Below are 14,393 nucleotides of genomic sequence, written 5' to 3' on the forward strand. Positions count from 1 at the left end.
AAAATAATTATATTACATTTAAGTCAAATAATATTTTACTATTATTTTATTATACTTAAATAAACACAATAATTATTTATATGTACTATATTTTGTCAAATATAATAATAATAATTTATACATAATAATCTTCAAAATAATTTATCTTTATAAAATTTTTTTATAATAAAATATTATTTAAACCAATTGCACTTTAGAAGTTTTAACATGTGAAACAATCAAGTTAAACTTTTAAAACTTTTAAGGGTATGATTTTAATACATCAAACTTAAATTAATGTACAAACTCTTACAGTGAAACAATATGAATAAATAATGACACATTACTATATGATTGAGTGATTTTGAATTAGTAATAAAAATAATATTTAATTATATAATAATATATCATTATTTATATTCAAATTTATTATTATTATTTATGCATATAGTATTACTCAAACTCATATTAAATAAACTTATGGGTAATAAAAAAATCCAAAGTAAACAATTTACTATTTTATTTTATATATATAGAGAGATAATATCTTCTGACTGAATAATATAATTGTTTAAAATTTTCTTTATTTTAAAATTATCAAATTAAATATTATTATTTTAATTAATATAAATTAATTTATACAATTTATTTATATATATAACATAACTCATCCTATAACAGAAGGCATAAAAAAAAAAAATTCACATAAACGTGAGGCCAACTATTATCGTTTAATTGAAATTTTACATAATTTTTCTTTTTCTCAGCCGTTATCATGTCCCTGTATATTATTAATTATTAATTAAACAGGTAATGCCTCCTAATGAACAGATGTGTATGCATACGAAATTTTTTCCAGAAAGGAAAGATTGGATATTGTGTGATTTTTAATCAGAAATAAAATTAGTTTATTTGTATATAAGTAGATGAAGGTTCCTCATTGATGTACATATTTCAATGGAAGATGTAAATCTCGTGATACTTTATCTTAACAAGATACTTTCGTGACTATATTTCCGGGAACAACTTTGTAAGATTTGATGCATATAAACAAACATAAAATCAAATAATTCTAATTCAGAGGAGTTATGCATAGATTATAAAATATTAAATTAAATTTTAGGATTTTAAAAATATCTATCGCTATATAAATTAAATTCATAAAACCGTTGAAATTATTTGTCAAAATCACCTCTCAACGTGATTTGATATTCTACTCTAGAAACTTCTTTTAATAACAGTTTCAAATGAATAAGTTATACTGTAATTATACTCTATTAGATTTTAAAGCAGAGATATAACCAATATATAATAGGTTAATTGATTTACCATCAATGTCTAAGAAATCTCAAGATCTGTACGTATATTGTCTATCCAGATTTTAACTTTTAAGTATATTAAACTTATTTTTATGAATCACTTCAGCTCATCTACAAATTGACATTTAACTATTCAATTATCTGATTTTGTTAAATCAAAAACATAATTAATGTTAACCTGTATCAAGAAATTTCTAACAAACTTAGCTTTTAAATCTTGGCATGCATGAGTAATGTGCCTGACTGATTACTTATTGATCACAAATACAAAACCCATTTTGCTTGATTTATGTTACATCTCTCACATATTCTTGATGATAGAAGCACTGAAAGAGCTTGGAATCAACATGATTTTTCCTGCAAAAGAGAAAAAATTTCAGTAATCAGTACTTATAATACATGTAATTAAGCAAAGCGAGTCCAGAATTATTGAACTTACACTTTCTGATATGGGGCTCTGATCTTTGATGTACATTTTAATAGATTAATCTCTGAACCCTTGTCCTGAAAACTGAAACTTGCTCCATTGTCTTCTTGTTTTCCAGGTTCCAAGTTGCTTGTAATCCTGTCAAGCATCAAATCATTTCTGAGAATAATCGTGTTTTTATAGAATCCCGTACAACTTCAGGATTATTATGGCTGCTGGTTTCACTGTCGTCTTGATTTATCTGAGGACCATAACTTGAATAAGACCTCGCAATATCTATTGAAAACCACGAGTTAATGAACTGGTAACTTACCAAAGTACTCAGGTCTGCTGATAACTAGCTTGGATGATCCAACTGTTGTTGCTTTCTTTGGATGGCACGAGGCTTTTGCCTCATTCTTTCCCTTATGCCCTAAAGCTACTAACTGCGTTAACCCATTGTTTTCGCTATCATAATCGATTGTTCGATTGGCTTTAATTAGAGATGATGCTGAAGAATATATGATATGCCTTATCTGAGGGTCAGCAAATGGAGCGAATTGATGAAGAATGGATTTTCTTCTACTGTTAGTAATGGCCAAACAAGATGTGCATAAAATTCTTACAAGTGAAATCTATAAAGCAAACTTTCATAGCCGGGGCCTTGGCACAAATCACATTCAAAATCATATGGAATGAAAGCTCTAGTGTGTGAGAGTGGGAATTGATTACACTTGAAAGCGGCAATGCACAGAATAAGGTGTGAAAAATCCCATCTCCCCAATTGTAGTAGAAACCCGTCAAATGTTGTGCACAAGCCATATGGTTTAAAGACACAGTATTAATCAAACAATTTATCGATAATTAAATACAAAATTAAAATAGGGTAAGATTCAAATTTAGTTTATTTAAGTTTGACTTCTAATTTAATTTGAATAAGCTTGAAACACGCTCGAATATAAAACTTTAATATTTTTTAGCTTAAGCTCTTTAGGATATTCAATTCGTCAAATTAACGAATTTAAAAAGTTTGATATAAAATGACGTTATTTTCATTAATATATACTAAAACAACATTATTTTGGTAACGAGTTAAACTAAAAGCTTGATTTTGTAATTTATTGATAATTTAGGTTTTGAAATGAGTTGCGCTTAAACTCCTTTAAAGAGAGCTCAAACTCGATTCAGTTTGAATTTACCCTTAGAAGTAAGATTACAAAAAACCCTAACTTAATTATCCTTTGAAGATGTAAAGTTCTTGAAATTTGGCCGGATCACGGTTACTCGCATATTTCTCTTAAAACCTTCCTAAATGACATGTTTAAGGAAATAAAACTTTTGTTATAAGGTTTAAAAAAAGAAAACCAGCTAACATATACAAGATTATTAGATCCTCTCATACTCCTATTAAATGTCAAATAGCCCAAAAGTGCACACCTAACCGTTCACTCATATCATAATTTGTGAAATGTGTTAGACTATCCTTACTCATCATCACATTAAGTGTCTATACATTTTTATTGGACTATTTAATTTTATGATTTTATTAAATTAAATTACTGTTAATATCAATCCACATTAAGAAAATTTCTAACGTACTCTTACTTGAAAATATTAATTATTTTTATTTTATTTAAAAAAAGAAAAACAAATGTAATCAATATTTTAACTTTAAAGTGTACTATTTAAAAAAAATAAATAGTTCAAAGGAAACACCTCAATCATCAATTTAATTATTATGATTACTAACAACGAATCAAGATATTTTTAATGTCTTCAACTGATATAAGCTTATCAATGATTACAATTACTGATAATCAAATTAATAGAATCAGTAATACGAGAGTGTAACTAGAATAACACCGAATATGTGTGAATGAAAAAACATGCTATTGCTTATTAGAGTTTTTTATGATTTCTATTTAACCTATATGTTTTCAAAGAAAAACAAAAGAAACCCCATCACTTTTGATGAAGCCTATGACTTCTAACAAAACTTATATGTTTCAATTTTTCTTGAGGTATCACAAAATATATCGATACAATTATGATATTCTTGAGATACATGTTGTCTTATAATCGTACATACAACTTGTAAAACTAATATGAATAAATTACTCTTGAAGGGAGGTGAATATGAGTAACAGAATGTTCAAAATTAAAAATTTAATTACTCTAAATCAAGTTTAACAATTATATAAGCAATTAAACAATAAGTGTGGTAAATTAAATAGAGTGAAGGTTAAGAATTTCCTCAAACAAATTATAGTGGTTTAGATCTTCTATCTTAAACCTTTTACACATACTTCTTCAAGGAAACGATACTTTATGTTTTACTAACACATATCAACCTAATACACCAATTTTGTCAAGATTATTCCGTAGTTTATGCAGGATTTTGCCCTTATAATAGTTGCTATAGGGTTTTGCTAATACAATAGTTTATATGAGATTTTACTCAAATTTATTTGAGTACAAAGTTTTTATAGTTAATATGCCTCTAACTAGACTAATTTACAACAAATGATTTCACACACTTCGCTCAATGAATATAAGTTTGAGAATAAGACTAAATAATAGATGAAGGAATTGTGTAATGTTGAGTGTACATGCTTAAGGTTTCTTTCTTTTCTTTTTTGTAAGCATCTCCATCCTTGAATTTGTCCCCAATTCTTACTTTCATTTTTGAATAATCATTGGATAATACAAGGTAGTCATTGGACTGAAAATAGGGGTGTACACATTTCGATTTGGTATAATTTAAAAACTTTTTAAAATCAAACTGAAAAAATGATTTAAAAAATTTTCAGATAAAACAAAACTATTTTAAATTTCGTACTAAACCAAATTAAACTGAAAAAATATGGTTTGCTTTGATTTGGTTTATATTGCAGTTTAAACCTATTAAAGTTATTTACTTATAAATATATATTATTTAATAAAATTATTTGAATTATAGTTTTCATAATATAAATATATAAAATAAATATACAATATACATGCAAAAAAATAATAAAATAAAAATAAAAAACAAGTTATATACCGAATTGCTTATTAAAAAATCTGTTAAATATAGTTATATATAAAAAAAATATGATTTACAGTTTAAGTTAGTTTGAAAATTATTCAAACTGTAATTCAAACTAAAAATTATTTTTTAAAAATTTATCAACCCAAATTGTATTTTTAAATAATTCAATTTGATTTTACGATTTGAATTGAATTATATGCACCGGAAATGCATTTGCTGACTCTAAAATATTCTCTGAATATGGTAACAATCATTCATGATGAAAGTCTTTGAATCTTTAAAAAGTCTTACTTTTATCTTCATACGCATAAATAACATAATTAATCACTAAATACTATTCAAATGGTTTGCCACTCAACGTCATAACCAGCCGCTTATTTGATGCATTTCAACCATTTTTCTATCTGAATGTCTAGCCTGGTTCGTTTCGAACCATTCGATCTCGAGCTTGTATAAACTAGTTCGTTTCGAATTCATTCGAACTGAATTTAAACTCAAACTTAAATAGATTCGATTCAAATCTAACCCTAATTATGGTAAATCTCGATTGCTTATAATATCTTAATTTAATTGTTTTAGTATAGTCTAAACTTTATGTAAAATATGTATAAAATAAATTTAAACGTATGACATAAGAAGGTTTGATCATCTTCATTGACTATTTATTCATTTATTTTGGCTTTTCCAAGTGTTTCAAAATTGGAAAGCGAGACAAGTTCATTATTGAACAGTCTAATGGAGATTTTAGGAAATGTTGTTTCATTGAGCTGTCCTTCGTTGACTTTTTAAATTCTCATTATTTTTTTTAATGCTATATCCCATTCACATTCAAAACCAAAACTACTATTTCTTATCCTACACATGCACCTATCTTACCAAAACCTTTCAACAATAATCTTATATTAAGATTAAAAAACTTGTACGTAAATAAGAAACCCAAATATATACTTTTTTATGTATTTAAAATATATATGTATATTATTACTTTAAATAATAATGTTATGTATAGGTAGTTTGAACATATAATAAACTATATAGATAATATGTTATTGTGTGATTGGATGTTATCTTATTTTTAATTCAGAATTACGTATTTATATAATTTATTATCTATGTATCAAAAAATATGTACATGCTCAAAAAATGGTTTGTTTGAATTTTATGACACTAATTGTTGAATAATTTATCAAATGTAGTTCAATACAAATGAATGTAAATTGATTATTCTACAGATAAAAAATATTTTTTTTCTAAATACCAGAAAAACTTCTAGATAGAAAGAGTTGACATTTGAATATTCAAGAATATTTACCTAGCAAAAGGAATCATATAAGAAATTTACAATATAAAAACAAGAAGGCATACGGTCAATTACTTGAAAGGTCTAAACTGAATAATTTATAAGTATACGGAATATGTATTATACAAGTCAACAAAAATCCCTGAATCGAATCCCCAAAAACATAAATAAAATGTTTTTCAAAATATTTATATTCAAATAAGAATGATTTAATATATAGCAGAAAATGAATGGAAATTTCCCCCTAACAAGTCTGCAGTTGGGTTTATTATACATTTGTTAATAATCAATCTCTCATTACTTCCCCATTGCCATTATCTTCAATTTCCATTCGATTATGGGATTTTCTCTGGTTTTTAAGTTCCTCGTATTTGCAGCTTTCATGGGGATTAATGATTTTCCCCATGTAAACTGCAGGATCCTCCATTTCAATTTTCCGGACTTCCCTAATCCTAGCGTCAATGAGCTCACAGCGATCAATTCAGGTGTGTTAAAAAACGCCCTACAAGTAACATTTGATCTAAGCGGAAATCGTATGGAAAATTTATTCGGACGATCCTTCTACAAAGATTCGTTTACTTTGTGGAGAAGAGATAGCAAAAATATCACCACTGCTGCAACTTTCAACACTACTTTCACAATCAACATCCTTAACCAGTCGAATCCTGGTGGCGAGGGGATGGCGTTTATAATCACGGGCAAGCCTGATCTTCCCCCGAACAGTGACGGGCAATGGCTTGGCATTGTGAATTCGAGTACGAATGGATCCCCCGAAGCGCAAATTGTTGCGGTTGAGTTTGACACTAGGAAGAGCTTTCCCCAGGATGTTAATGATAATCATATTGGCTTGAATGTCAACAGTGTTTTCTCCCTCAATCAAGTTCCTTTGAGCGTCGAGCTTTCTTCGGGTAAAAATATAACTGTGCGTGTTGAGTATGATGGCATAAACTTGACTGCTTTTGTGGGATATGAGTTCATGGAGTTGAATCAAGTGCTTTCTCAGGCTATTGATTTCTCTCAGTACCTCCCGGAGAAGGTTTTTTTCGGGTTCTCGGCGTCAACGAGCAATTTTAGCGAGTCGAATTGTGTTTTATCTTGGGAATTTCATGCTACTGATATTAATAAAAAGAGAAATCTACGTTGGGTTTGGATCGTTGTTGTGATTGCTGTGGCTTTCATTTTGTTAACTGGCGTTGGATTTTTCTTGCATAGAAGGAGGAGATATCAACACGAGCTTGAGGATTTACAACGCATGGAGAGCCATATGAATGAATTCTCCATAGCACCGAGGAAATTCAAACTGAGGGAATTGAAGAAAGCAACAGGGAGATTCAGCCCCAAGAACAAGCTGGGAAAAGGAGGATTCGGAACAGTTTATAAGGGAACTTGGAGGAGTCGAGAAATAGCTGTGAAACGAGTCTCGGAGACGTCGCGACAGGGAAAGCAAGAATTCATTGCGGAAGTCACAACAATCGGCAGCCTGAGGCACAAAAACCTTGTCAAACTTATCGGTTGGTGCTACGAGAGGCACGACCTCCTCCTCGTCTACGAGTACATGCCAAATGGAAGCTTAGACAAGTTCATATTTGTCGACGAGAAGACAGGAATGGGAGAATCGAGTCTGAATTGGGAAACAAGATTGAGCATAATCCATGGAACGGCTCAGGCCCTGGATTATCTCCACAATGGTTGTGACAAAAGGGTGCTTCACAGAGATATCAAGGCGAGCAACATAATGTTAGACTCAGAATTCAAAGCGAGGTTGGGAGATTTCGGGCTGGCGCGGACGATCCAGGATCAGAAAACTCATCACTCCACGAATGAGATCGCTGGAACTCCCGGATACATGGCGCCGGAGATTTTCCTGACGGGGAGAGCCACAGTGGAAACAGATGTTTATGCATTTGGGGTGCTGATCCTGGAAGTTGTTTGTGGAAGGAAGCCTGGAAATCAAGGTGAGCAAAACAGTTACAATAGCAGCATTGTGCATTGGCTTTGGGAGCTTAACAGGAAGGGGAGGATTCTTGATGCTGCAGATTTGAGATTGGAGGGGAAGTATTCGGAGGAAGAAATGAAGTGTATTTTGACTCTGGGATTGGCATGTTGCCACCCGAATCCTCATCAAAGGCCATCGATGAAATTGGTTTTGCAGGTTCTTTCAGGGGAGGCCGCTGCCCTAGAATTGCCGACTGAGACGCCTTCATTTGTGTGGCCTGTCACGCAACCATCTTTCAGTGAATTGGATAAAACTCTTGCAGGAAGCCAACTTTCTCCATTTTCAGAGCTCACTGGGAGGTAGAAGATTGGAAGAGAAGAGAAGATTAATTAATAGCATCCACAGTTACAAGATAATTAATTTTGTGAAATATTGTATTGTCATGTTGCAGATTGTAGATTCTTCTACAAGTTGCAGAAAATTTCTCGTTCTTTTTTCTGTAAATAAATTGCCTGTTCATGGTCAAGGTCACTCCTCTTGCTTCATAACACAAGCAAAGCGTATGTATATTTTGTATGTTTGTAAACTTAGCTTAAAGTGTCAAAGCCTTGATGAGTAGCCATCATCAATTTTAAATTAAATTGGATGAGTCTGCGTTTGACCTTTTGGGCAAACATCATCCACTCAATTGCTTGGATTTGCCTTTTGATTTTGATCGGCAATGCCAACCAAACATAAATAAAATATTGTTTGCTCCGGATCAAGCTCACATGGATTTACTTTTGGGCAAGATCACTTGTCCCATCAGTTATTTTACTGGTTTACAATTCGAATAATTTTAATGAATTTGATCAATTGGTTCAACTTATTTTTAAAATTATTACATATTTTATAAATAGTATTAAATATTTACCATTATTAAAGGCAACTCCGTACAATTATTAATAACATCTAAATTTTTTTTGTAAAACATAAATTTCAATTCAATAAAATAAAAAAATTTTAAAAAATAATAATAATTTTAAATATATTAATTAAATATTAATACTTTATTATATAGATTAAAAAATCAATTATAAATTTTATTATTAATTCAATTAAAATTTTATAAATTTGAACTCTTTTAAATTTTAATAAAACAAAATTGTATAATATTATATAAACTTGATTTTAAATAATTTTTTTGATTCAAAAGATTTATCAAATTTGACAAAATTTTAAACTTATCAAAATATATATATATATAAAAGACAGAATTATAAATTAATTCAAAATTTAACTAATCAAACTAACCAGTCTGATTAGAAAAATATCAATTAACTCTTAACAGGGTGAAAAGGATTTTTCTTTTTTGGTGAGTGTGAAAGGGATATTTAGACTTTCAATTTTATATAAATGTTTTCTTCATTTCTAATAACAAGTATAATAACAGTGGTAATACAGATTTTTTATTGAAAACACTGCATCTCACTGTTCTAAACCATTCATATATCATAATACTGGAGAAACAGTATATCCGAAACTTTAATAAATGGAAGTGCAAATAATTGTCAGAAAAGTTAATAAAATTAATAAAATATTAGAATCTTTTAAGTAAAGACTTTGGTTTAAATCTCCGTCATATTTGTGAAATTTTGATTTATCTGACACAATGATTGTGAATCTAACCATTACATCTTAGATTTACCCATTTAACAAATACAAACTGGTTTCGGTTATTAAAAAAAAAAAAGTGCAAATAATCCTAGGGTAAAGTCTAATGGCTCACTAACAACACAAAAATTGTGTTGCTTCTTAAACATCAAGGGCTTCAAAACAAATACCTTAAGTTGACCCCTCTAATCAAATGTATTGCTAATTTACAAGGCAGGCATGAGCTACCACATATTGACACCATAGTATAAATCTAGCTTTAAATATCAGGCTCGATAACATGCTGCGATTACACCTAGTTCAAAACATTTCATCAAGCAGGGAATAAAAAAGAAACGAAAAACGTCTAATACAATCATAATGTATCAAGACAATATACATCAAATTTCATGTTGAACGGCCATGGTTAAGTTAATGGATCATAATCTTTATACCTGAATCCATTGAACAGTATTAAACAAGTTACAGAGAACTAAAACCACAAAACAGTCGAATATAAATAAGATCATTCAACAAGAATAACACACGATAGGTTTCGAACGAAGTCAACTTATTTTCTTTGGTGACAAAGAATAATTAATCAGAATACAGAGTGATGCAGCAAAAAGCTCTCAACATGAGAAATAAAATTAAAGAAAAATGTCCTATCTAGAAATAAAACTGTTCATGAGACAACGTGTGTGCCATCCCACAGATGATTGGCCTCAATAAAAGAGCTATTACTAATTGGAAAATTAAAAAAGAAGCCCAATCAATAATCAGTTTGAACTGTCAAATCCTGTATTCCTAAATCATGGTATAAACCATGCACAAATTGGAGTATGGAGTGATCATCCGTTCCCTCCTTCACCTGTTAGTATCATCCCCGAAGAGAAACTAGTAAATTACAGCTTATCCACTATATGTAGCAAAAGCTAAAAACATTTGGAAAATCCTTTAATGGTCAATAAATATAGAACAAATTTTCAGTTCTGTACCTGAAGTGAGATTGAGCCAACAACATGACCAGGCACTAGTGCCCAGAAACGAGCTTGGGAAACTTCAAAAACATCTTCCCGAGAAGTAACCTGTCCAAAAGAGGACTTTCAATAAAATATTACAAAGCAGAAAATATTTTCGATGCCTTATTTCTATGTTCATATAAGAAAAAAGAAAAATCACCTGTCTACAGCATTTGCTTAATGCTGACGCTGGAATGCTTGGTGGTGCCATCTGAAGAAGAATACCACCAGTTGTCTTAAAAAGTGGCATGACAAGCATAAAAACAGCAACTGAAACTAGTCCCAAACATAAAACTTCAGCATTCTGAACCCTGGAAAGAAACAAAAGAAAATGTTTTTTGAAAAGAAGACCAAAAGAGATCATCTCTGCATACACATAAAATTGTATATCCGGATTTTATTAGTAGTGGATTGGTCATCGTTCACTAGCAATTCAAAAGTTAAAAATGTGTAAGGAATTACCCGAGAGACAAAAACCAAGATGCCAATATCAAGCCTGCACTGCAAAACAATAAGAGCACACCAGCTTAAGATGGGTAGTATATGTATAAGCAAACTTATGCATGTTGAGATAAGAGGATATGATACCTGCGTATGGAATCTGCAAGAACATGTAAGCAAACTGAATGGTAATTCATATCTTCCGCTTTTCTGTACACTGCAACAAATCGTGGACAACAGATGAATCATCAGCAAGGGAAAGGAATGAAAATTACCTTGAACACTAAAACTCAAACCTAACAACAGGTATCATTCATTTATACCCTTAAGAGTTCACAAATTTCCTGCTGGAAATAATTTTCTTCTGTCATCTTAGAAATGAACCCCTTGATAGCATATACATTCTAATCCAACCACGGTCCATTAAGTATTATAATAACCATTTATCAAGTGGTTATAAAGTAAACTATTTTACTTAAATTCTGATAAAATTCCACCCTTGACTACCAATTCAGCAAGCCACCAACCAAATTATACCCAGCAACATAAGGTAAACTAAGTATATGTGATGTAGAACAAACAGGCTTGAATGCACAAATTCAAGAAAAACAAGCACCCAAGGGCTGCATTTTTAGTCTTTTGTTTATTAATCTTAGAGAGTTGTTTTATTTCATATTTAAGTTGATTAGACTTTTATTTTGAATTTCAAATTATTAGAATTGTGTTTTTCAACAGGATTACATTTCTTCCTTTGATTAGGATTATAGTTTTATGCCTATAATAGGTCATATGTTCATATGCAAATTAGACTTTGATGATTGATTAACAAAAAGCATTGTTTTTCTTGAATCTGAACCCAGTTTTCTTCTAAATTTCTACACCTTCTTCCATCCATTCTTTCTCTTCCTCTATTTTCTTTCTTTTCTATCTGTTCTTCCTCTGGGTCTCCATCAATATGCATTATTAAATTAGTAGACAAGTACCCCTTAACACATAATTGTTCCCGTTCAGAACAAAACAAAAAAGGATTGATGTTCTATGTAAGTCACAGATAAAAATGGAAATTATCACTGAACTGAGAGTGCTGAAACAATATTACGGCACTAAAAAGAGAAAACAGCATCGTCTTTTGCAAATATAAAGTTGATAATAACTAAAAGACCATGCACCTATTCTGAATCGAATGAATACAACAGTTTACATGCCCAAGTCATTCCATGTAAACTTAACATACAACTTGACGAATATACAGATAAAAAGTCATGGCATTTAGGCATTGTCACTAAACTCACAACTTAAATATAGAAGACTTCTTAAGAAAATGACAGGCTCCATCAAAAGACTTACCAATATTAATGCGTGCATAATTCCTAAAGAACCAGACCCCAATAAGATTCACTAATAAATTTGTTACTGCAGAAACAATCAAATAATGTCTGCATGAAGATAATTTTTAGTCAAAATATAGTGAAAAACGTTTTTTATAAACAAAAAGCAAGAACCAAAAACAAGATTAGACAATATAATGATAAGAGATACAAAAACTTCATTGATGCATCAACTTTACACATTCACTAAGTATGTTTGAGCATTATCCAGATGATAAAAGTTGGTATTGACCACCAAACATAATCAAAATGTTGTCTTGCTAATCAAAGTCAACACAAAGAAAATTACTTGTGCTCGGATTCATCCTGCATAAACGCATGAAGTGCTTCCACAGCTATGGAGAATGACATGAACAAAAGAAACAGCTGTCTAAATCAGCAGCAACATAAAACATATAGAGATATTAGCACAATTGAAAAAAAAATACCACAAAACTTTGGATTTAGAAGATGAAAGTTCAAACATAAAATCAATATGCAGTGACAACAGCAAAGAGGGATGAAATCTACTTACAGCATTGGTAAAAGCAGACAAAACTTCAAGCCTTTTGTACCTGATATTGAATAGACAAATGCAGCAATTACAGCTCAATTATGCACATAAGCTATCAGGCTTTTGCTACAATATATGTCCTCAAGTTACCAAAAACATAACTAGACAAATCCTACAATCAAATTACTTCCATTTTAACAAGTCAGACTTCAATGCTAGAAGTCTACGTTAAACATTACAAGTCAAACTGAGTTACAACTCAACTTATCATTGTTGCTTGAATTACAAGAGACCAAAACCAAAACATAGTAGCCGAATAACAAGTTTTCCCATACACAAACAGAATTTATCTCAATTCTCACCCGTAAGTATACACAATATCAGGCTTTTGCCTGGAAGCTGCCATAGCAAACATCGAAAACGTCAATAACCCACAACCAAACGTCAAATGAAACGCATCAGATACCAACCCTGAAACAAATTTACAAAAAAAAATAAAATTAACAAATTCAATTAAAAAAAAACAACCCAGAAAAACATTTCCAATTTTAAACCGATTTCATACCAGCACGGCCGGTGAAGAGCCCAATAGCCATCTCGACAGTGGAATACGCAACGTTTAACGAAATCAAAATGAACAATCTCTTCATAGGGCGATTCATGGACTTCAAAGCCCGAAAAATCGAGAACTTGTCGGGTTCACCGAAACTTTTATCGTTAAAGTAAGAAAACCCAGGTGGGATATCGATGCTCGAGCTAGTACGCGAGAGAAAAGGCTTGGTTGATTCCTTAAATGAAGCTTGACGTGAAAAGGCTAATCTGCGATCGGTTGTATTGAATCCAAAATCGGATTGCTGCGTGTAGTACTTGAAAGAACTGGACTTTTCCATTGAGATTGAAAGCAATGAAGGGGACGACGAGAAGGGTTGTTCAGGACCGGGAATTTGAGATGGAATTTAAGAAAAAGGGGGAGTTTTTCTGGTTGTGTTGTCGAAGACCGAGTCCAAAAGGGAGGCTTCAAAAGCGTTTGAGGTAAAGCAGCAATCCAGTAGACTTTTTTTTTTTTTTTTTCAAACTGATTATGTAATTTAATAAATTTTTGCTTAAAATTATAATTTTTTAAATAATAAAATTAGACATGTTTTTAACATATAATCATCCTTCCATCATAAAATAACTTTTGTTTTGTTTTTTCTTTTCTTTAACTGGTTATCAAAGATTATTAAAAACACTCACCAAAGAGTCTGGAAAAATTAGATAAATATGAAATTTAAGACTTTCTTTTGTCAATTAATTTTTTATTTTTTAATTTAATTTGCAATCCTTTTCAATCTTTGTCATTCATACATATTCTTATTTTGATTTTCATTAATAATATTTTAATATTTTTTTAAAATATTATTACTTTTGAAAAGGATTTGGTTTGTGATATTTATTACGATAATA

The 14,393-nt window shown here is 30.5% G+C and overlaps 2 protein-coding genes across 5 annotated transcripts; one reads left to right on the forward strand and one right to left on the reverse strand.

Moving 5' to 3' along the window:
- The first annotated feature begins 6,355 nt into the window (after positions 1–6,355).
- Positions 6,356–8,599, forward strand: LOC123193132 (probable L-type lectin-domain containing receptor kinase S.5). The gene has a single exon (XM_044605919.1). It carries the CDS (start codon positions 6,373–6,375, stop codon positions 8,332–8,334), a length of 1,962 nt encoding a protein of 653 aa, XP_044461854.1. The 5' UTR covers positions 6,356–6,372; the 3' UTR covers positions 8,335–8,599.
- A 1,556-nt stretch (positions 8,600–10,155) lies between these two features.
- Positions 10,156–14,020, reverse strand: LOC123208467 (metal tolerance protein C2-like). Of its 4 annotated transcripts, none has more exons than XM_044626014.1 (10): positions 13,513–14,020; positions 13,310–13,418; positions 12,969–13,008; positions 12,744–12,789; positions 12,414–12,479; positions 11,214–11,283; positions 11,088–11,126; positions 10,786–10,936; positions 10,602–10,691; positions 10,156–10,474 (listed from the first exon to the last, which is right to left on the reverse strand). In XM_044626014.1, exons 1-10 carry the CDS (start codon positions 13,835–13,837, stop codon positions 10,376–10,378), a joined length of 1,035 nt encoding a protein of 344 aa, XP_044481949.1. In that variant the 5' UTR covers positions 13,838–14,020; the 3' UTR covers positions 10,156–10,375. The 4 variants fall into 4 exon arrangements, with proteins under 4 accessions (XP_044481949.1, XP_044481943.1, XP_044481938.1 ...); XM_044626008.1 differs by having other exon boundaries at positions 12,414–12,502; positions 12,965–13,008; XM_044626003.1 differs by having other exon boundaries at positions 12,414–12,502; positions 12,744–12,820; positions 13,513–14,019.
- Positions 14,021–14,393: the final 373 nt, after the last annotated feature.

This window comes from Mangifera indica, chromosome 1 (assembly GCF_011075055.1).
Source record: "Mangifera indica cultivar Alphonso chromosome 1, CATAS_Mindica_2.1, whole genome shotgun sequence".
NCBI classification, from domain to species: domain Eukaryota; kingdom Viridiplantae; phylum Streptophyta; class Magnoliopsida; order Sapindales; family Anacardiaceae; genus Mangifera; species Mangifera indica.